Genomic DNA, 22167 nt, shown 5'->3' with positions numbered 1-22167 from the left:
AGCTATTGAAGAAAGAATTCTGAATATGCGAATATGAAACCAACTTTACCGGAGTACTCCGGAGCCGGCTAACTGCATTAGCGACAGTGCTACAAACTAAACACCTCCAGTTACAAATGAGTGTCTCTGGTAATTCAATCAGTGAATTAAAAACTTACAGACAAGTTAAACTTCATCCACATACAAACAACTGTCGTTTTCCCCCTCAAACACACCGATCCACCTTAAAAAATGCGGAGCTTAGAACTGCGTGTCCCCACATTTAAGAGCGCCTCAAACAAAATACACAGTTTTAGATAAAAATTGTTCTTTTGCTGTTAATTTAAAAGCTGTTCACTTTGAGGAGTCCGAGGACGTTCAGAACCGACCAATGCTGGTGTCCACGAGATTTAAAATGCTTTGGGCGGAAGTGTACGATGATTAAAATTAAAGACCTCCCAATGAGTAAAATCTATTACATTTTCTGGATCTTTGGTGTTACTCATAAAATATGAATAAATTCTATTCAACATATCCCAGCTAATTTTATTTAGCCAAAATTGTGTAAATTGCAATTAATACTTTGTTCAAATTTGTTGAATTTAGCTCAATTTGATTTCAAACTACAAGAAGTCTTTTTATTAAGTGCAAGTTACTATTAGTTTTTAACTAGATATTAATTGGCCCCAGTCCCACTTTTTACAGTGAAGTTCATGTTACTGTAAATCAGTGACTCACCAAGTACTCAATCCTGAATATTATTCATGTTAATATACCCATGTTTTTCCATTCATTATAGAATTTAAACTTTAAGCACCAAAAATTTACCAGGTTTTATTCTCTCCCTTTTTTGATTTAGCTTTCCTGACCTTGAAGATGGTAGAAGACACCCAAGACTTATGGATTGGCTTCAGTAATTTGGCAAACGGAAGATTTAAATGGACAGATGGCAGTCCAGTCAAACTCACAAGCTTTTTAGAATCAGGAAACTACTATACGTCGGCATGTCACACACTTTGATTATTTATCAAGACTTTGCCTTAAAGGAGCAATCTGTAATATTAACAGCAAGCGTTTAAAATCAGAATTATAATACAGTTTCAAAGCAGTGGAGAGAGCTGTCTGCCTCCTCCCTATCCTCCCCAGAAGTGAAGCTCGAACAGGTTGCCAGTTTGAGGAACACCGAACAAACAAGCAAGAGATAAGTTTAAGAACTTCAGCCTTAATAGCTAAGATGAGTGTGACATAATCAACACATTTACACAGAAAAGACACATTTCACTAAACACATTTCACTAAAACATCTAGTACTACCGATCCAAAAGATTGAACATGTGGCCACCTGCATTTGCAAGCCTTTACTCTCCAAATGAAATACTCTCACCCGAAATACTTAGACTACACAAGGCTGGTGTTACTTATCGATTTTCCCTTCCACCATAAATGTCGTTTAGGAGGCAGACCTTCTTATCCACAATTTTCTTATTCAAACATTTTGTTCCACCTTGCATGTGTCCGTTTATGAATTGGCGTTATTTGCCAGGTTCTTGAATTCTCTGTTGCACCTTAAGAGTTGAAGCAAGCGTTATAGATTTGAAATTTTGGAAGCAACTGTTATTCCACTTTATCTATTTAAATCACAAAAACTATTGTATTATTCAAGGAATTATTCACAATTTTCGTATTTAAGCATTTAGATCCACCTTAAATGGGTCAGTTTTTTTTGTTTGTTCTCTAGTTTCTTATCGAATATTCATTTCCACATTAAACTGCCATGCAAAGCTAAATCTAGTGCTAGGATTTAAATAGGTGAATATGCAAGGCTTTTCAAACACAATTCTTACTCCTTAATTTGTTTAAAACACACACACCATAGAGAGACACATTAATCGGCATCAATTTGTTTTAAACAAACAATGGTATTTGCACTTTTCAATCATGTTGTTATTCACCTTCTTCATATAAAACACAAAAAACACAGTCCTAACACCTTTCAAATGTAGCTATGCCTCACTTTCTTTATATAAAATACAAAACCAATGGCCTTCTTTTAATCTATACATAGGCATCTGTAGTTCTATATTTTTGTCAGAAATGATTTGCTGTTACCTGTTTAGGAGAAAATTAGCCAGCTCTGTTCTGTCATGTTGCTGCATCTAAACTGCCCCCAATTGTCATATATAAGGCCATTATTTCCTCTCACTTTACTCTGTCTCTGGTCATGGAGATTTTTTAGAAGGGCAATGGGGCTTTTTGTGTCTGGTAAAATATAACATTGACTATGTTCACTTGGATGATTGGACAGAGGGTGGGACACAGGCAGGACCTCGAAGGGAAGGATCTATGAGTGCTGCTCTGGACTGGGCACTTCTCAAGGGGAATATACTGCTTTAGCAATGCTGTGAGAGGCAGCACTGTTTTAGCTTTGACCGTTTCCTTAATCTATCATCACACACCCTGGACATTTTATGACTAAGTACAGTACATATCTTACAGATTGCTCCTTTAAGTTTCACTTATATTTCATGAGCATAAAATATCCTGAAATCCTGAATTATATTAATCCTGAATTAGGATCCTGTGTTTGTGTTCCAAAGGGTAAAAAGTGTGTTGCTATGGGAGGCAGATTAAGATCAAAGCCGGGAAAATGGGTGGAGAAAGACTGCAATGACACAAGTGGCTTTATTTGCAGTCGACCTCCAGGTAAGTTTGAAAATACATACTGTTAATTAAACAGTAAACAGAAACATACACTGATAATCAAAAGGAGAGACACATCTACTACTAATGTTTTCTTTATTGTTATTATGACTAAAGACATTGAAACTATGCCATAGCATGGATATATACAAAGGCCAACAGAATTATACAGAGATTCTTTTACAAATCAACATTCTTTGCTTTGATGATGCTTTAAACACTTATATACCCACATTTTTTCCATGTCTGTTTTTAATGTAATCATGTTCTTTTATATTTTGTCTAAATTTTTAGATACATTTGTAAAAAGCCCAGACTCCACAGAGCTGCCCAAAACCTTCATCACAATTGGAAATGCTTCTTACCTGATCGTTCAAACAAACCTCACCTGGGGAGAAGCGAAACAACACTGTGAGTCTCAGGAGGCAAAACTGGCCAGCATTCGAGACCTCTATGCTCAATACTACATTGAGCTGCAGGCAAATAAACTTGGACAACCCATGTGGATCGGCCTTAACAGTCAGGAGGTAGGACTGATGTGTGAAAGAGCATTAAACCTGTGATTTTTCTAAATGTTGCAAAATTACAGCAGTATCTTAGTAACTAACAGAGTGCAGTTCCTGTAGAAAACAAAAATGTAGGGGTGAGTGTACATCTCAGCAAAGAAAGTTTATTTATTGAGCACCTTTCCTACACAATGGCAATTCAAAGTGTTGTACAGATAGAGCACAGGGAATGTATAGAAGCGTTATAGCAGAACAACACAGCAGTAAAACTTAAAGTTATAAATCACTGGTCTTCCGTCCCTTGAGGGGAAAACAAAACAAATACTACTCTTACTTCATTACTGGTTGTCCCTCATCTGAGGATAAAAGTAAGAGAACAGTTATAAACTTATAGAATTACATCATAAAACAATTCAAATAAGAGTTAAAACATAAGTGAAAACAATGAAATGCAATTTAAAAGATTAGAGCAAGGGATATGACTATATATATATATATATATATATATATATATATATATATATATATATATATATATATATAATATTATATTGATATATTATTATATATTAATAATATAATATTGATGTAATTGAAGAAACACTCCCCAAAACAGAATCTTTCCACATCCTCAGAGTTCACAGGTTTCCCGTTTGGTGCTCCCCTCTTCAGCTTCACCTAATCCCACAGGTTCAAAAGTAGCCCTGAACCCTCTTAACGTGGACCACTATCCTGCTGGAAGATACAAACATGACACAGGTTCAACTTTTTGTCAGAGGGTTTTCATTTTACATTTCTTGTTTTGTAAAGGAGAATCAAAGTTACAAAAAAAAATTACAAACAAAAAAATATTCTAACAGTACAGTGATTCTTTTTCATATAAGTGTATTTTCTTTCAATGCCAAACAATCTCAACCTGTCAAAAGATGTGTTTCATTTCACCTGACGAGAGAATTTGATTCTTAAAAAATGTACCAACATAGAAAGTGATCTTTGTATGGAAATAAATGTGCTCTGTGGGGCTTATTTTTATGGAGTAAAGGCTTTATTCTGGTAGACCTACACTTTACAGATAATTTGTTTGTATTGTGGTAGCATCTAATTATAATTTTGGAAAAAAGAGTGAGTCGTACTTTCTATAATGTTTTGCTGTAAAAATGAACTCCACAGTTATTAGCCTAATGATTACTTAAATATTCGTGAACACAGATTCACTTAAAAAGTGAAATTGAAATGGAAGCACTTTATTTACATTGTATTGGTGCTAACAATTGGTGGTTTTAGGCTTAATATAATTATATATATTTAGATTATTGTCATCATTTTCTTGTGAGATTCAGTTAATTATCCTTAAGTTTTTTTTTTTTTTTTTTTTTTTTTTTTTTTTATAACAAAGACTTCTTATATTTATGCAGACAGATGGATATTTCCTGTGGATTGATAACTGGCAGTTAAATATGGAGAAATGGCATTACGGAGAACCAAAGAAGGACCAGCCCTGTGTTTATGTGGATGAGGATGGAAGGTGGAAAACTGCCAAGTGCAACAACACCTACTACAGCCTGTGTAAGAAATCAACAGGTGAGTTATGTTGCAATTATGAGTTAGAAAATGTATGATTTAGAAAATAGAAGTGGGGATTAATTGGGGAGGCTGTTAATTATGAGACAATATTTAATCTCAATCTAATCTCTTCAGATCCTTCCTCTTTCTGCTCCAGCAATGACAATGTATCCCTTATACTCTGTAACATGCTCTTAACATGTATGATGCTCTTTAAATACTTGTTGTGAACTCTGTTTAATGTGATCTTTACAGACGTTGCCCCAACTCCACCAACTCAGTATCCAGGAGTGTGCCCTGAGCAAGGTGAATACAGGATGACATGGGTGCCTTTCAGAGGACACTGTTATGGATTTGTATTTCCTTCAAATTCATGGGTCTCAGCATCCAAATTCTGCAGCAGAAGAGGTGAGAACAAAATCATAATGAGCTTAGATACTGTACCGTAAATTATTATTATTATGTAATAGAGTTATGTAATGAACACCACTAAAATAATATTATAATATATAAAAAAGTAGTGCTTCCACTCCTTTGGGTTAAATCACTCATGTCTTTAGAGCTGTGACTTTTATTATATTAGAGCATATTGTAGTCTGACTTTGTTATGAAATTAATATTACAAAGAATAAAATATATTCAGGGTAAATATATCAAAAAGACTAAATAAGAATATAGCGGCCATTTTGACCATATATAAAAACACCTGGTCTCCACAAGCCAGATATTTTTACCACTATTCCTGCACATCAGTCATTATCTTGACAATGTGGCCACAGTTTAACTCAGCTAAATTTAAACTTAGCTAAATATATAGCTAAATATTCAAATGTTTCTGATTTACTAAATGCAACAATAATTTTGCAATAATACACAAGAGGGAGTACTAGTGCCGAAAATCAGTACACCAGTGCCAATATATAGCATGGACCTTGAGTGTATTATTGCTATTATACTACAGTTTGTTATCACTGTTTATTATTATAAATAGTTCCATTCCGTCACACATACCCTTTTGCTCTTTTCCGCGAATTCTGGATCTTTAACTTGTGTAATGTTAAACCAATCGAAATCAGGACAGAGGCAGAGATAAACGCATCAAGTCAATAAAATGTTATGTTTAACCATTGTTTACAGTGGATTCAAATCGTAGTGATACCATGCACTAAAAGATGCCAAGTTCTCTCTATGTTAAAAGAAAATATTTTAGAATATCACAAGTCGTGCTGCGGAACTGGTGAACCAGAGCAGCGAGAACTCTGTTCAAAATAAGGTGTGCAAACAGAAAATGAACCTGTTCCCTGTTAGGTGAAAAAGTCCAGGCATAGCTCTGTCTTGAAAGCGCTCGCGTTGTTGCTAGGTTACATGTGTTTTGCGGAGTGATACCTGAAGAGCTTTTCTCAGAGTGCCATTATCATGTAATATTGGCACTCCTGGAAGGTTTCTCAGCCAATCACATTGCAGGGTTGGAACTAACTCTGGTATAATAATAAATATACAGAGCACTGACAATTGTAATGCTGAGACGGAGACATGAGAGAATGAATTACATAAAAACCCTGAAATGCATAAAAACCGGAAAAAATGCATTTAATCAAATCAAAATCTATAGCAACTGGTCCAGATATTCCAGATTCTGATGGTAGGTTGATCCTGTACATTTTTAATCTATTTAGTAACAACAATAACAAGAAATATGAAGGAGTGTTAGACATAAAATTATATGTGGAATAATTAGATAGATTTCTCAATATATAATCATTAAATATGTAGTAATATTAAAGTGATTTTTACCCCAATTAATAATAATAATAATAATAATATAGTTTTTTTTATTAAAATAATAAATATAGTTATTATTAATTGTTTATAACTTAAAACCAAAAAACAATGTTTAGATATGAATGCCTCATGCATTACCCTGCCCTCGACATCGAATCAGGGTCAAGAATAAAGAGCAGGGAAAAATGTATAGGGGGGAAAAGAGTAGTGCAAAGGAAGAGATGAGAGTAATCGAGTGAGTAAGAGCATCAGAAATAAATAATAAAAACAAGTGAACAAATGAATGAAAAGACAAGAATTTTGTTTGCAAAGTTTTTTTTTTTAAAGGCCCCTGTTTGATTGCAGTCACCTCACATTCAACATGAGCTTAAAATCTACAAAATAGAATAGAATCCCATTCAATTTTATTAAGAAACAGATTACATGCCAAATGTAAAGAATACGCAAAGTAGTGTGTAGTACTGTGCCATGATTTGCCAGGATTACTGAGTGTGTCGTAAAGTACTGTAATGTTTATTTATTGTGTCTTTATTTATTGTGTCTATATTTGTTTTTTTGTGTCTTTTCCAGGAGCCAGCCTTGTCAGCATTCAAGACACAAAAGAGTCAGCATTCTTAGAGAATTACATAAGTTTCCTTGGGAATATCGAGGGCCGTTTCTGGATAGGTCTTTACAAAACCTTTGGAGGTAAATACAACATATTCCTTTTATGAAATATACTAATAGATCCCAGCAAAGTTTCTCTGCAGTGTTAGGGTGATAATTTTGATAGATTTTCTGCTTGTGTTTAATGAGCTTCTATTACTTCTGATCTTTTTCCCTTTATGATAGAATTTTGATTAAAACACACTTTTACACTGCAGTGTTTTTAAATAAATTAACATTGAGTTTCCTCTTTCCTCATTCAGGACACTGGCTGTGGACGGACAACAGTGTGGTGGATTACACTAACTGGGACCAATCTGGAGACAGTCGTGATGATGAGGATTACTATGATTATCGTGAAAATTACTGTGCTTTTATCTCTGCAACAACTAAAAAATGGGGAAAACAACACTGCAGATACAGTCGTGCGCAATTCATTTGCAAAATAGCCAAAGGTAGCATTTCATTTATTAGCTTCCTGTAAAATGAGATAATAAACATGAGTAGTACAGCAAATTAAGTTCAGTACAGCTGACTTCAGTAAGGTTTTGTTTTGTTATTGCTTGAGTCCTCAAACAAAGGTGTTATATTTTATATGTAAATATATAATATGTATAATTGACTGGAATTGAGTAGATTTGATTGCATAGTCTCAGAAACACTACCCAAAATCACTGCTTCTGAACAGTTTTTTGCTGCATCAACAAACGGAATTAAGTCTCAAATGCAAAGTAAAAAACACATAAACAAGAATAAGAAACTCTGCCATTTTCTCTGGGTCCAAGCTTATTTAAGATGGACTGATGGAAACGTGTCCTACGGTCTGATGAAACAAAATTTAAGATTTTCTTTTTGGAAATCATGGATGATGTGTCCTCCACGCTTAAGATGAGGGTGGCTCAAAAGCCAGCATCTGTGATGGTATTACTAGGCATTAGAACACATGGAATAGGTGACTTACACGTTTTTGAAAACACTGTTAACGTTAAATTATACATATATACAGGATTTGGAGCACCATGCTGCCAACCAGACAACATCTTTTTCAGGGAAGGCCTGGTTTATTAAAGAAAGACAAGGCCAATTTACATTCTGCATGGGTTACAACAGCATGGCTCCTTAGTAAAAGAGTCTGGCAGCTAATGTATGCCCAACTTGTCATCCACTGAAAACAATGGTGCATTATGAAACAAAAAACACTATTATAGAGAAGCCGAGCTTTGGAACAGCGAAAGTAATTTAACAAGCAAGTGTTAAAAAAAGAGGTGATGCAACACACTGGTGAACCTATCTCAACTGTCTGGCACGTTGCTGGCATCAAAATCAAAACAGGCAAAAATATTTTTCAAAAAACAAACTATTCCAGTTTCATACCAAAAAAATTAAATATAAATAATTTGCATGCCATTGATTGTTGTAATTATTTACCTTTTTCACAGCTTTTTAGAAATCGAGTTGTAGTTATATTTCATTGCTTCAGACTGTAGGAATAAAACAGGAGTGGGATTGATTCTTGTGATCTACAAAGGAGTATACATTACATCAAACACACAAAACAAATTAATTCTGACATTTAAAATAATTGTATGTATAAAACATTATACCATAAACAGCCAAAGTACCAAGTACCAAACCATTTTTCTCTTTCTGTTTTCACTCCAGTGAACACAGGTCATACAGTGAACGGCACAGGTAATATTCTGAAACATTCAAATGTTTTAGTGCAATATTTTACATTATTTTCAAAATGCATCATAAGAGATTCAAAATGAAGTTATTACTGTATTGTACTGTGTTTTACTGAAGTATAATTCCTGTGTTCTCAGCATTTCCTGCAGCTGGTCCTAATTTACCACGTTCAAACGCTGCTGCAGTGTCAGTGGTAGTGGTGATTGTTGTCCTATCAGTGCTGGCTGGACTGGCTTACATCTACAACAGAAATTCAAAACGTCTTGTTGTCCTTCCCTCACTTGTGAACCCACTCTATTATGCTACAGGATCTTCCCGGTTAGAGGAGAAAGATACCAAGTTCTTAGTGGACAATAACGAGTAGAGCCCTCTTTTGTCATTTTTGTATATGTGTATTTTGATTATTTTAACTGTATTAAATGTTTTTTTGTGATCTGGGGTCTTGTTGTCTTAAATAAATGTAGGCATTTATACTGCCAAGGGGGCTTTAATTTGTATTTCGATTTATATAAATTACAGAAAGGTAACCATCAGTCTTTACTAAATAAATTTAATCAGGTTTTTCTTTTTTTATATACAATTTGCACCATAACTCAAGCACATGCACCTAAATGCATCATGTTCAGTACCAGTTCTTGGCTAGAGTGGTACAAGTTCTTTCTAGGAATGAGCTATGTAGCGGCAATACTTTGCGATTAACTGGAGTGGCATGTATGATCATTAATTAATCATTTAAAATGAGAATCTGTTCCACCTTGTGTTTATGAAGTTAAATGCAATTACACTGTGCTAACTGGGCCCTAGAGGACTAACAATATGTGGCCTGGTCCAGTGAGTCACTGTACCAATCATTTTGGGCTGATTCCCCCCAGACACTCTTGTGGGTCTCATACTTCCATCTACATCTGAACACTGAACGCTGTACTGATTTTTGTGGGAGATGTGTGTGGGGCCTCCAATATTTAATGTTTGTGATTTCTGCCAGAGTTACTTGTCTGTTTGCATGGACAGCCGCAGGTCTTTGATCCCATTATGTTTGCGCAAGCTTAGGTAACTGAAATGAACTAGGCTGTCATGTTTTTCTAGCTCCCTTTTGCTCTGGGTCTCATCAATGACACCAAGGCACCTGTGTCCATGACTGCAGTGATGTCCTTTCCACCCACAAGGCCAGACAAGAATATAGCAGAGTTCATCCTTGAAAAGTGGCACAGTAATATGAGGTGTGCTGAGTGGAGCCCTTTTTTGAGAGTGGAGAGTGTTTACCAGGACACAGGCAGGAAAAGTTATAATCTTGGTTAGTTTTAGGCTTGGGGTGTATCAAGATCCCAGAACACAACATGCCAGCAGACTCGCTTCTGCATGATGGTGAGACCCCCAACAAACACACTACACACCAAGCCCAAACATGCGCATGAAGACAGCAACAACACAACCTATAAACAACAAATAACAATACCATGAAAAAAATATATATTCAATAAGTTTACATTGTTTTATCCAGTAATGGCTCTATATACTTAATTTTTACAAATATGCAGATACAACTATATTATATATTCAGAAGATGATTCATATCCAGAACTCATAGGGGTGGATTTCCAGACAGAGGTTAAGCCTAGTCCATCACTACACATTTTTAATTGTTAGTTTTCACTGAAATTTGAAAAAAGCATGGTGTCAAAATAGGGCCAAAAGTTTTGGGAATCAAAAAGAATAATCCATAACTGAAAATTATTTTAAATAGGAGAAGATTGTTATTAATATTGAGAGTTTATCAAAATTCTGTGGCTGCTGGAAACAACTGTTAACTATTAAAAGGTTAAACAAACAGTATTTAAGGTGGAATGGGGCAGCAAGTTTGTAAATCGGCCTTTGTAATTCTTTTTTTGTTTTCATGACAGGTGGTTTGTTGTTAAAATTAAAACAACTAAAATAGCACATTTCTCCATAGGGTTCGTACGGGTGCTTGAAATTCTTGAAAATACTTGAATATTTTTATTGTCTTTTATGGCAATTATCTAAGCACCACCAGGCATGAAGTTCGATGCTCAAAAGGATTCTTGGACCCAAGGAGAAATTAGAGGAATAAAGACACAGATTCAAGAATTTTCTCCAATCTCTGATTTATTGGAACATTTGATGCAATATATATAGGACTTCAGTCACATACACCCAACTGTCATGTGCCCCTTCGGCACGTACACCAAGTGTCATGTGTACCCTTGGGTGTTATTACATCATGTCTCATCGCACAAACCCAGACACTCCTAAATTGGCATCTTATGCTATGAATATATCTGTTATCTCTGTTTTTCCTCTTGTCAGCAAAATGTTTGCAAATGGTTAGGTCAAGTTTCCTACTCAGGATGTTCTTCAAGATTTTTATTGGACTTCTCTAATCTATCTAGGGACCTTACTTCTCTAATCTAAACCCAGAAGTGTAATGTTCAGCACTTTCCCTCCTGCAACAGTTTCTCCTGGGTCATGCCCTGGGTCATGTCCTGAGGACACAATGTAATAAGTCTTTTATGGTCACAAGCACAATATGTTCTACATCTCTATTAACCTTATTAGTAATATTTAATCAAAACTACTTAGTACAATCATTATGGAATAATATGAAAATATGGGCCCACCACCTGTGGGAGAGCTAGTAATCCAGGTCTGGTGCATTGTGTATCGGGTGGCGGTCGGGGTTGGGGACCCTGGCGTTCTGATCCTCGGTTACTGAAACTGGCTTTTGGAACATGGAACGTAACCTCTCTGGTGGGAAAAGAGCCTGAGCTGGTGCGCGAGGTTGAGAGGTACCGGCTAGATATAGTTGGGCTCACCTTGACACACAGTATGGGCTCTGGAACCAATCTCCTTGAGAGGGGCTGGATGCTCTTTCACTCTGGAGTTGCCCAGGGTGAGAGGCGTAAGGCAGGTGTGGGCTTACTCATTGCCCCCCGGCTTAGCGCCTGTACGTTGGGGTTTACCCCAGTGGACGAGAGGGTAATTTCCCTGCGCCTTCGGGTTGGGGAAAGGGCTCTGACTGTTGTTTGTGCTTATGCACCGAACAGCAGTTCAGAGTACCATGCCTTCTTGGGGACCCTAGAGGGAGTGCTGGATAACACTCATTCTGGGGACTCCATTGTTCTGCTGGGGGACTTCAACGCTCACGTGGGTAACGCTCACGCTGATCTGAACCCGAGTGGTGTTCAGTTACTGGATTTCTGTGCTCGTCACAGTTTGTCCATTACGAACACCATGTTCGAAAATAAGGGTGTCCACAAGTACACCTGGCATCAGGACACCCTAGGCCGCATTTCGATGATCAACTTTATAGTCGTATCATTTGACCTGCGGCCATATGTTCTGGACACTCGGGTGAAGAGGGGCGCTGAGCTGTCAACTGATCACCACCTTGTGGTGAGTTGGATCAGATGGCGGGGGAGGATGCCGGACAGACCTGGCAGGCCCAAACGTGTGCTGAGGGTTTGCTGGGAACGTTTGGCAGAGGAACCTGTCAGAAAGATCTTCAACTCCCACATCCGGCAGAGCTTCGACTGCATCCCGGGGGAGGCTGGTGACATTGAGTCCGAGTGGGCCATGTTCCGGACCTCCATTGTTGAGGCGGCTGAACGGAGCTGTGGCTGCAAGGCTGCCTGTCGGGGTGGCAATCCCCGCACTCGGTGGTGGACACCCCGGGTGAGGGGGGCTGTCAAGCTGAAGAAAGAGTCCTATCAAGCCTGGTTGGCTCAGGGGACTCCGGAGGCAGCCGACAGGTACCGAGGAGCCAAGCGGCTTGCGGCCTCGGCAGTCGCTGAGGCAAAAACTCAGGTGTGGGAGGAGCTCGGTGAGTTTTCCACCAACACTGTATATGGTGGGGGTGGGGAACTGTTGACCTCGACTGGGGATGTCACTAGACGGAAGGAATACTTCGAGGATCTTCTCAATCCCACCAGCACGTCTTCCGCAGAGGAAGCAGAGCTTGGGCACCCCGGGGGGGGGGGGGGGGGGGGGGGGCTCGTCTATCACTGGGTGATAGTGGCTGGCTGAAGTGGCTAAGATGGTAGGGAAACTCCTTGGCGGTAGGGCCCCGGGGGTGGATGAGGTTCACCCCGGGTTCCTCAAGGCTCTGGATGTTGTGGGGCTGTCCTGGTTGACACGTCTTTGCAACATCGCGTCGACATCGGGGCAGTGCCTCTGGACTGGCAGACTGGGGTGGTGAAAAGGGGGATCGGAGGGTGTGTTCCAACTATAGGGGGATCACACTCCTCAGCCTCCCCGGTAAGGTCTATGCGGGGGTGCTCAGGGAGTATGGGGTACTGGGCTCTTTGTTACAAGCTATCCAGTCCCTGTACAAACAGAGCAGGAGTCTGGTTCGTATGGCTGGCAGTAAGTCCGACTGGTTTCCAGTCATAGTTGGACTCCGTCAGGGCTGCCCGTTGTCACCGGTTCTGTTCACAATTTTTATGGACAGAATTTCTCGGCGTAGCCAAGTGGCGGAGGGTGTGCGGATTGGTGGTCTCAGGATACCATGTCTGCTTTTTGCAGATGATGTGGTCTTGTTGGCTTCATCGAGCCGGGACCTCCAGCTCTTGCTGGACCAGTTTGCAGCCGAGTGTGAAGCGGTAGGGATGAGGATTAGCACCTCCAAGTCCGAGTCCATGGTACTCAGCCGGAAAAGGGTGGAGTGCTCTCTCCAGGTTGGAAGTAAGATCCTGCCTCAAGTGGAGGAGTTTAAATACCTCGGGGTCTTGTTCACGAGTGAGGGAAAGATGGAGCGTGAGATTGACAGGCGAATCGGTGCTGCGTCAGCAGTAATGCGGGCTCTGTACCGGTCCATTGTGGTGAAGTGAGAGCTGAGCAAAAAAAAGCAAAGCTCTCGATTTACCGTTCAATCTACATCCCAACCCTCACCTATGGTCAGGAGCTTTGGGTAGTGACCGAAAGAACGAGATTGCGGGTACAAGCGGCTGAAATGAGTTTTCTCCGCAGGATGTCTGGACTCTCCCTTAGAGACAGGGTTAGGAGCTCGGACATCCAGGAGAGACTCGGAGTGGAGCCGCTGCTCCTCCACGTCGAGAGGAGCCAGTTGAGGTGGTTCGGGCATCTGGTTCGGATGCCTCCTGGACGCTTTCCTGGTGAGGTGTTCCGGGCATGTCCAACGGGGAGGAGGCCCCGGGGCAGACCAAGAACACGCTGGAGAGACTATATGTCTCGACTGGCCTGGAAACGCCTCGGTATACCCCCGGAGGAGCTAGAGTCGGTGGATGGGGAGAGGGAGGTCTGGGTTTCTTTGCTCCGACTGCTTCCCCCGCGACCCGGACCCGGATAAGCGGTGGATAATGGATGGATGGATGGATTATGGAATATATTGGGTTATCATTATCATCATTACTCATTGGTGTGGTAAATGGAGAATGTGATGGGAAAATGCACCTTAAGTCCATACTATTGGTTTACAGAGGTGTCAATCACTTATGACCTGCCATCTGCATCTCCCCAATAGAGTACAACTCCAAGTAAAGATGTTTCTGTGAAACCAAGAACGCCCACAACAGAAACGCCCACTTATCATTCATTGGCCAGTATGTCAGCAAAGTCCCAAACGCCCACTTTACTAGCATAGACCACACCCAGAAAAGTGTCAGCGAGGTGGGGCGAACTTAGAAGGTTTGGGCTGGACGGATGAGAAGGAAACAGGCAGAAGTGCAGTCGGGATGACAGGAGAGGCAGTTGGTGAAATTCGGCACGTTGATGGGAGTGGAAAGGATTCAAGGATTCAAGGATTCAAATCTAAGTGGTCTAAGGCGACAGCTGTGTCGGGCTGGAGCCTGGCCACAGTATGTGCAGATGTGGAGGAATCTACCTGAGGGTGCGAAACATCCACCTAAGTTAAAGTTGTTACAAATCATTTGGCTGTTGAGGTAGGACAGGCGTCTACGACTATCTCGAGAACTGGAAGTAGTAACACATGGTGCGATGGTGGCTGTGGATGAAGTGGGGGAAAATAGCAGTTGCAGGAGTGGGAGTTTGTGTGAGAAGCGAACGTGATGCGGCAGGATGGGATGGGTTGCCACATACATCACATAGAAGCGATGCAAACGGCAAAGACACGGCAGTAGAGTTCTAGATCCAGAGCACCCCAGTAGCAAGCGATGTTCCATTTCTGTAGGTGGGCAGTGGCCCGTGCAGAGAATTGCCGATGACAATCATAAAATGCGGAATCCCTGAATTGGACGGCAAGATCGAGGATGATGGACAAGTAATCGTCAAGGCCTGGGCCGGAGCAGAGTTAGGAACATATTACATTTAATGTGGTAATATATATATATATATAAAACACACATGTACATGTGTATATATGAGAGGAAACTTCTATAGTGGCTAGATGCTCAACCATATTTTGACAGCTGGTGTCACACCTGTCTCTGTGGTGCCTCGCTTCCTCCCTCACTTCACGCCGCATTGCCACTTAAGTCTGTGAATTACTCTGGGGACTTCAGTTCCCATGATTCAGCGGATGGTCACATGACTCCATCAACCAATGGGAACTCTTTGGTGTGCTCCGGGTCACCTGAGTTTTAAGTCACAGCTGTTTTGTATCTGGACATAATCATTCAGACAGTATATAAACCCAGGCTTTTGCATCTGCCACTTGTGAATTATTGCAAACTCTTCTGTTACTTACTGAGCGAACCTTGTTTATGAAAGCAAACTCATGTATGACCATTTCTTACGTTTCTCTTGACTCTGTTTTTTGGATCCGGACTGCTAGTATTTGATACTTTTTGTTTTTGACCTCAGCCTGTACCTCACAATTCTTTAGATTGCCCTTTTGGTTGTGACTGCTTTCCCTTTACGGTGTGCTTTGCACTTTAACTTCTCTGAAGTAAAACTGTTCCTGCTAAAAACCCACGAGCGTCTCTCCTGTTTACATAGCCTGACAGCTGGCATGCCATATTGAAACAATAAATATGCTTTAGAGCCAAGGTAACAATTTCAATTCTGAAGGGCTGATGTCTATCACAAGTAAGTCCCTGCTCAAAACACAGCTGTTTCAACTCAGTAGCTAGATAACTATGCTAGACACTAGACCTCCAGGACTGGAAATGCCCCCATTTTAGCAGAGCGTAATAGATTTTTTTTGTACAATTTTTTTTTTAAGCTTATGAAACTTATATATAAACCAGATTCCAAAAAAGTTGGGACACTAAACAAATTGTGAATAAAAACTGAATGCAATGATGTGGGGGTGCCAACATCAATATTATATTCAGAATAGAAAACAAATCACAGATCAAAAGTTTAAACTGAGAGAATGTATCATTTTAAGGGAAAAATATGTTGTTTCAAAATTTCATGGCGTCAACAAATCCCAAAAAAAGTTAGGAGAAGGCCATTTTTTACCACTGTGTGGCATTCCCCCTTCTTCTTACAAGATTTAGATGTCTGGGGACAGAGGAGACCAGTTTCTCAAGTTTAGAAATAGGAATGCTCTCCCATTCATGTCTAATACAGGCCTCTAACTGTTCAATCGTCTTGGGCCTTCTTTGTCGCACTTTCCTCTTTATGATGCGCCAAATGTTCTCTATAGGTGAAAGATCTGGACTGCAGGCTGGCCATATCAGTACCTGACAGATCCTTCTCCTATATAGCCATGATGTTGTGATTGCTGCAGAATGTGGTCTGGCATTATCTTGTTGAAAAATGCAGGGTCTTCCATGAAAGAGATGACGTCTAGATGGGAGCGCATGTTGTTCTAGAACCTGAACATAGTTCTCTGCATTAATGGTGCCTTTCCAGACATGCAAGCTGCCCATACCACAAGCACTCATGCAAACCCATACCATCAGTGATGCAGGCTTCTGAACGAAGCATTGATAACAACTTGGGTTATCCTTGTCCTCTCAGGTCCAGATGACATGGCATCCAAGTGTTCCATAAAGAACTTAAAATCGTGACTCATCTGACCACAGAACAGTTTTCCATTTTGCCACACTCCATTTTAAAAGACCCCTGGCCCAGTGCAAACATCTGAGCTTGTTGAGCTTGCTTAGAAGTGGCTTCCTCTTTGCGCTGTAGAGTTTCAGCTGGTAACGGTGGATGGCACGGTGGATTGTGTTCACTGACAATGCTTTCTGGAAGTATTCCTGAGCCCATTCTGTTATTTCCTTGACAGTGGCATTCCTGTTTGAGGTGCAGTGACGTTTAAGGGCCCGGAGATCACGAGCATCCAGTAGAGTTTCACGGCCTTGACCCTTACACACAGCAATTGTTCCAGATTCTCTGAATCTTTTGATGATGTTATGCACGGTTGATGATGATAACTTAAAAGTCTTTGCTATTTTATGCTGGGTAACACCATTCTGGTATTGCTGCACTGTCTTTCTGCGCAACAATGGTGGAATTGGTGATCCTCTTACAATCTTGGCTTCAGAGAGACACTGACACTCTGAGAAGCTCTTTTTATACCAAATCATGTTGTCAATCGACCTAATTAGTGTTAATTGGTCTTCCAGCTGTTCGTAATATGCTCAATCTCCTTTTTCCAGCCACTTATTGCTACTTGTCCAAACTTTTTGGGGATTTGTTGACACTGTAAAATTTTGAATCAAATTATGTTTCCTTTAAAATGTTACATTTACTCAGGTTAAACTTTTGATCTGTCATCTATGTTCTATTACGAATAAAATATTTCCATCTCCACATCATTGCATTCAGTTTTTATTCACAATTTGTTTAGTGTCCCATTTTGGAATCCGGTTTGTATAAATCTCATAAGAAAGCAAAAACAAATGTGACACAAAAAAGAGAAACTTGAGATCAGACAGGTAAGTAGGCATAAAAAGGTTACACTAAATATCAAGCAACACTGTATTGAACCTGAAGAGCACTTCCTCGGAAAAAATCCTTGGGCAATTAATTCCAAGCAGACAGAGTCCTAGAATTCCTACATGTCCACCCTCCCATCATAGTCAAATGGTGGAGTTTCAAGTTCACTGACTTTGTTCAAGAAACAACAATAAATGCATTAAAGTACAGGCAGGACTAACTAAAATGTTGTAATTGTAGGCACAAACATACTCATGAATGTGATTTTATTACTACAATTGGCAAATAATACTTAATATTTATAAAAGAACATCTTGTTTTCATATTCTAACCAAATAAAGCATTCAATGTTTAGTATTTAAACACACTATTCCTTTCAGACTAATGTAAAATTTTTAAAAAATGACACAAATCATTTAAATAAAATCAACTTAATATTGAGGTTTGGGAATCTGAACAAGCCGTGACCCTGAATGGAATAAGTGGCAAAGATGATGATGACGATAATGATGATTATGATGATGATGATGATGATAATAATGATGAAGAATATGAACAAGACATTGGTCCAAATATTTCAAAATTTACGCACATTATTTCTGAATTTATTATTTATTTATTTATTAAGCATTATTTCTGACATTGAATGCTTAGAATTTGTTGAATTAAGACATTCATTTTTATGTTTTCATAGATTTATGTTGGATAAATATATGTTGAAAATAATATTAGTAATAATATGCTGAAAAATGCAAAATTATGCTAGATTACACCTGCCAAATTGAATACTCCACATTTGGGGAGGTGATCACCACAGTGAACACAGAAGAACTGGTAATGGTGATTGGTTAGAGCTTTAAAATGAAGGTAGCCATGCAATAAGCTGTTCTTACTTCTGCCCAGATGTCAGTTCGCAGTTTCGCTGTTTAGACTGTAAAATTCTGCAGGCAAGTTTGCTGTAAGCTTTTTCTTCAAAAATATGTACTTAATAGTCCTCTGCAAATCATAAATTTGTGGTGCATAAAATGTTACTTCAGATCTGCATGAAATTACGCCCTCGTCCTCTTCAGACATCTCACTACCTCCTTTCTCAGTATCAACAGTGAAAAGTTCCTTGTGTGTCTGAAACAAATGCCATTTGCCAACACATTTGTGAATGCAGAAGTGTCTGAATTTTGAGCATGGGCAGTGCCATGTGTTATTAACAGCATCATACATGACCACCACTCACTCAAACCTGCAAACCTCTACCTCTAAACCGGTAAGTTAGATTTGGCTCATAGACTGATATAAATTTCTTCTGGAAGAACTTCCTATAGATTACTCTTTACTAAATTGAATGCCTTTAGAATTTGCATCTTTTTGTAACCTGACACAGCCGTGTTTTCTTTCCTCACCAAATCACTTGTTTCTCCCAATTTCCATCCTCTTTCAAAAGCGTGGCTGTGCTGGACACAGGAGAGCAGTAGTTTAGTGAATGTAAATGATCACAATAAAATGAAATAAAACCGCTTCTTTACATAACTTCTGTATTCCTAATGCACGCATCCAAGTCACATCCAAAGTGATGCTTGTGATCAATTGTTTTGCACATGAACTGGCACACTCTTGCTGTTAAATGATTTCAAGACAGCAAAAATTCCATTGCTGTTATCTACACATTCACATGCCAAGAAGTGTGGTGCTGTTATGTCTTTTTTGACGTTTGTGTGCCGTCTTCTGTTATGCTGATTTAAATTACTTTTATTCAGCTCAAGATGTCAAATTGAGCACTGTACTTTTGTAATTTGAGAGCGATGTATCTGAGATTGGGGTTGTTCATGACAAATCTGTGCATGTGAAGGCTGAGTTGCTGTTGTCTGTGTTTCTGTGCCCAAAGAATGAGCCATATTTTTATGGTAGGTTTGGAGGTGGGTAGTGAGTTGTTTTTGTCTAGAGACAGTGATTTCACAATAGCATCAATGGAAATGGTCACTGCTCCTACACCCCAAATTGCACATAGGTCACAAAATCTGAAAAGAGTCAAATAAATTAATGTAATGCAAAGTGAATCAAGAACCCAAATGCCCAAATGTAACATCTCTAGCAAAGAAAGAATAATTTAGCTGTTAATAACTAAAACATTTAAACGTAAATGATACACAAATCAGATACCATATAACTAAGTTAAGAGATTAAATTTAAGGTGACTTTAATTACATTTTCGCAACTATAAAAATTGAAGACACTAAGGAAACCCTTTAAAAGAAATGCATTCTGAATTAGCACTGCTGCATCATGAAACCACTGTTATGAGCAAGACATGTCTAATTAATTATTATGAAGTTCCAATTTTTCCACATATATACATACATGTAACTGCATGAACCTGCAGTCAGTGCATATCATTCCTAATGGTACCTATTAGCATTTTTTTCAGCATTACCTGTGCTATGACAAAGTCATACTCAATCATCAGCCTTTCCATCTTTAACTAATGACATTACACAAGAGAAAAATGTTTTATACTGGAGATGTACACTGTTTTAAGGTATTTAGAACTTCATAATCAGATTTCCCTATGTTTATTTTTGTTTCTGGTTGTTTTTTGGTCTTTCTTGATGTGCTCATATCACAATGTAAATGACTGATTCCATGTGCATTTCTAACTCCTCATTATGAAACTAGTGTTCTCCAGTGGTTAGTAGTAAGCTAATTCCTATTACAAAGAAAAAAACGCATTTGGTTTTAGCATTTTTTCTTTCAGCATGGCCTACCGCTAAAGTTATCTGTGCCACCAGCTTGCAAAATATTGCAATGCTGATTCCTGCTGACTAGCTTTATCAACAAACACATGCTTATTGTCTACGCTATGAATATAAGTTAAGGAACACAAAAACATTTTAATGCAAAGAAGATGTAAATTTACAGACATCATGTGTGGGAATATATTTTTATTTATTTATTTTATTTATTTATTTTTGATGGCTGGAGGATTGATACCTTCTCTACTGGACAGGCCAGTGAGGAGTTTAGGTAGAGTGCTGCACTAAATGACATAGAGCCATAGTTTTGAACCTGTGGGCTGCAGCCACCCAGTGGGCCACATTAGTACTGCAAGGGAGCTGTCTTTCATAGTACACTAACAAGTCTGACAAAGTTCATAATGTTAGCTAGAGGGAATGAAATATTTCTATCTTATTGTGTGAGTTTTATCCACCATAGATAAATGGCTAAAAACCGAGTCTTTCACACGAAAAGATCCCGAGGCTGCACCACCTACAAGTGAGAGAAAGCCAAGCATAAACCAAATTGAAGAAAACACTGCAGTTAGCACCTAGCACATTAACTGAATATGTGTTTTGTGCTCAGAGGTCTTGTCTAATGAAGCAAGTCAAACCAGTTTAGTTGCTATTTGGAGTTTGCCACGTTTGCATCAGTTGGGAAAAATAAATTACATTTTTTTAAACAAATTTATTTCAGCTTCATTACTAACATGTTAAAGTGTAAGACAAGAAAGAACTTGCAAAAATTAAAAACATAAACGGGTCAGTGTCAATATAATGTGCCTTTAGGCTCTCGTAACTTTCAAAATAATTTCTCTAGATTTTTAATTCTTTTCACAATTCATCATGTTTAAAAGATTATGGACTACACAGAAAACATGATGGTCAAGCTTAATCACTTTTCATTTTACAATGACAAGCTATCATTTTGTGAGACAACCACAATTTGTGTCCACCCTGTCACGGACTTACACAGTATAAAAACATGATGTACTGTAGAATCCATAAAATCATTTTCAGAGAGGTATTGTGTCCTCTTTCTCATGACCTGTGTAAACTTTTGTTAATTGAGTATTTTGTAAAATTTGTTCAGTTTTTACCGCATATCTGAATCAAACATAACATTTTTCCATTGAACAATAGTAAACAGAAGCATTTTGAACAAAAACTGGAATAAAACTACTTGACTCGTTGTTAGGTATCATTCATTTATTCATTCATTGTCTGAATTCATTGTCTCTTATACAATTCAGGGTCGCAGTGGGGAATCATAGGGGCACAAGGTGGGAACACACCCTTGAGGGGGTACCAGTCCTTCACACTCACCTACGGTGAGTAGGTGAGCGACACACACTCACCTACGCCTATGGACACTTTTGAGTCATCAGTGCACCTACCAACGTGTGTTTTTGGACTGTGGGAGGAAAACGGAGCACCTGGAGGAAACCCATGTGGGAGAAACTCCTCACAGACAGTCACCTGGAGGAAACCCATGCAGACACAGGGAGAAGACACCAAACTCCTCTCAGACAGTCACCCAGAGGAAACCCAGGCAGACACAGGGAGAACATCCCAAACTCCTTACAGACAGTCACGCGGAGCGGGAATCAAACCACTTTTTAAGACACTAATCCACCTACCAACGTGTGTTTTTGGACTGTGGGAGGAAACCGGAGCACCCGGAGGAAACCCACGCGGACACGGGGAGAACCACC

The 22167-nt window shown here is 39.1% G+C and overlaps 1 protein-coding gene across 1 annotated transcript in view; it reads left to right on the top strand.

The window, feature by feature from the left end:
• LOC136707354 (macrophage mannose receptor 1-like) overlaps window positions 1-9276 on the top strand; it is a 41024-nt gene extending 31748 nt beyond the window's left edge. Inside the window, exons 22-30 of the mRNA XM_066681364.1 lie at window positions 839-981; window positions 2577-2682; window positions 2974-3206; window positions 4601-4766; window positions 5004-5156; window positions 7101-7217; window positions 7439-7630; window positions 8838-8867; window positions 9002-9276. Coding sequence (XP_066537461.1) covers window positions 839-981; window positions 2577-2682; window positions 2974-3206; window positions 4601-4766; window positions 5004-5156; window positions 7101-7217; window positions 7439-7630; window positions 8838-8867; window positions 9002-9228 — 1367 coding nt within the window. The 3' untranslated portion in view covers window positions 9229-9276. The remainder of the gene's footprint in view (window positions 1-838; window positions 982-2576; window positions 2683-2973; window positions 3207-4600; window positions 4767-5003; window positions 5157-7100; window positions 7218-7438; window positions 7631-8837; window positions 8868-9001) is intronic.
• The last annotated feature ends 12891 nt before the right edge of the window (window positions 9277-22167 follow it).

Source organism: Hoplias malabaricus, chromosome 9 (assembly GCF_029633855.1).
Source record: "Hoplias malabaricus isolate fHopMal1 chromosome 9, fHopMal1.hap1, whole genome shotgun sequence".
Taxonomy (NCBI): domain Eukaryota; kingdom Metazoa; phylum Chordata; class Actinopteri; order Characiformes; family Erythrinidae; genus Hoplias; species Hoplias malabaricus.
This window is presented reverse-complemented; position numbering and strand designations above follow the sequence as displayed.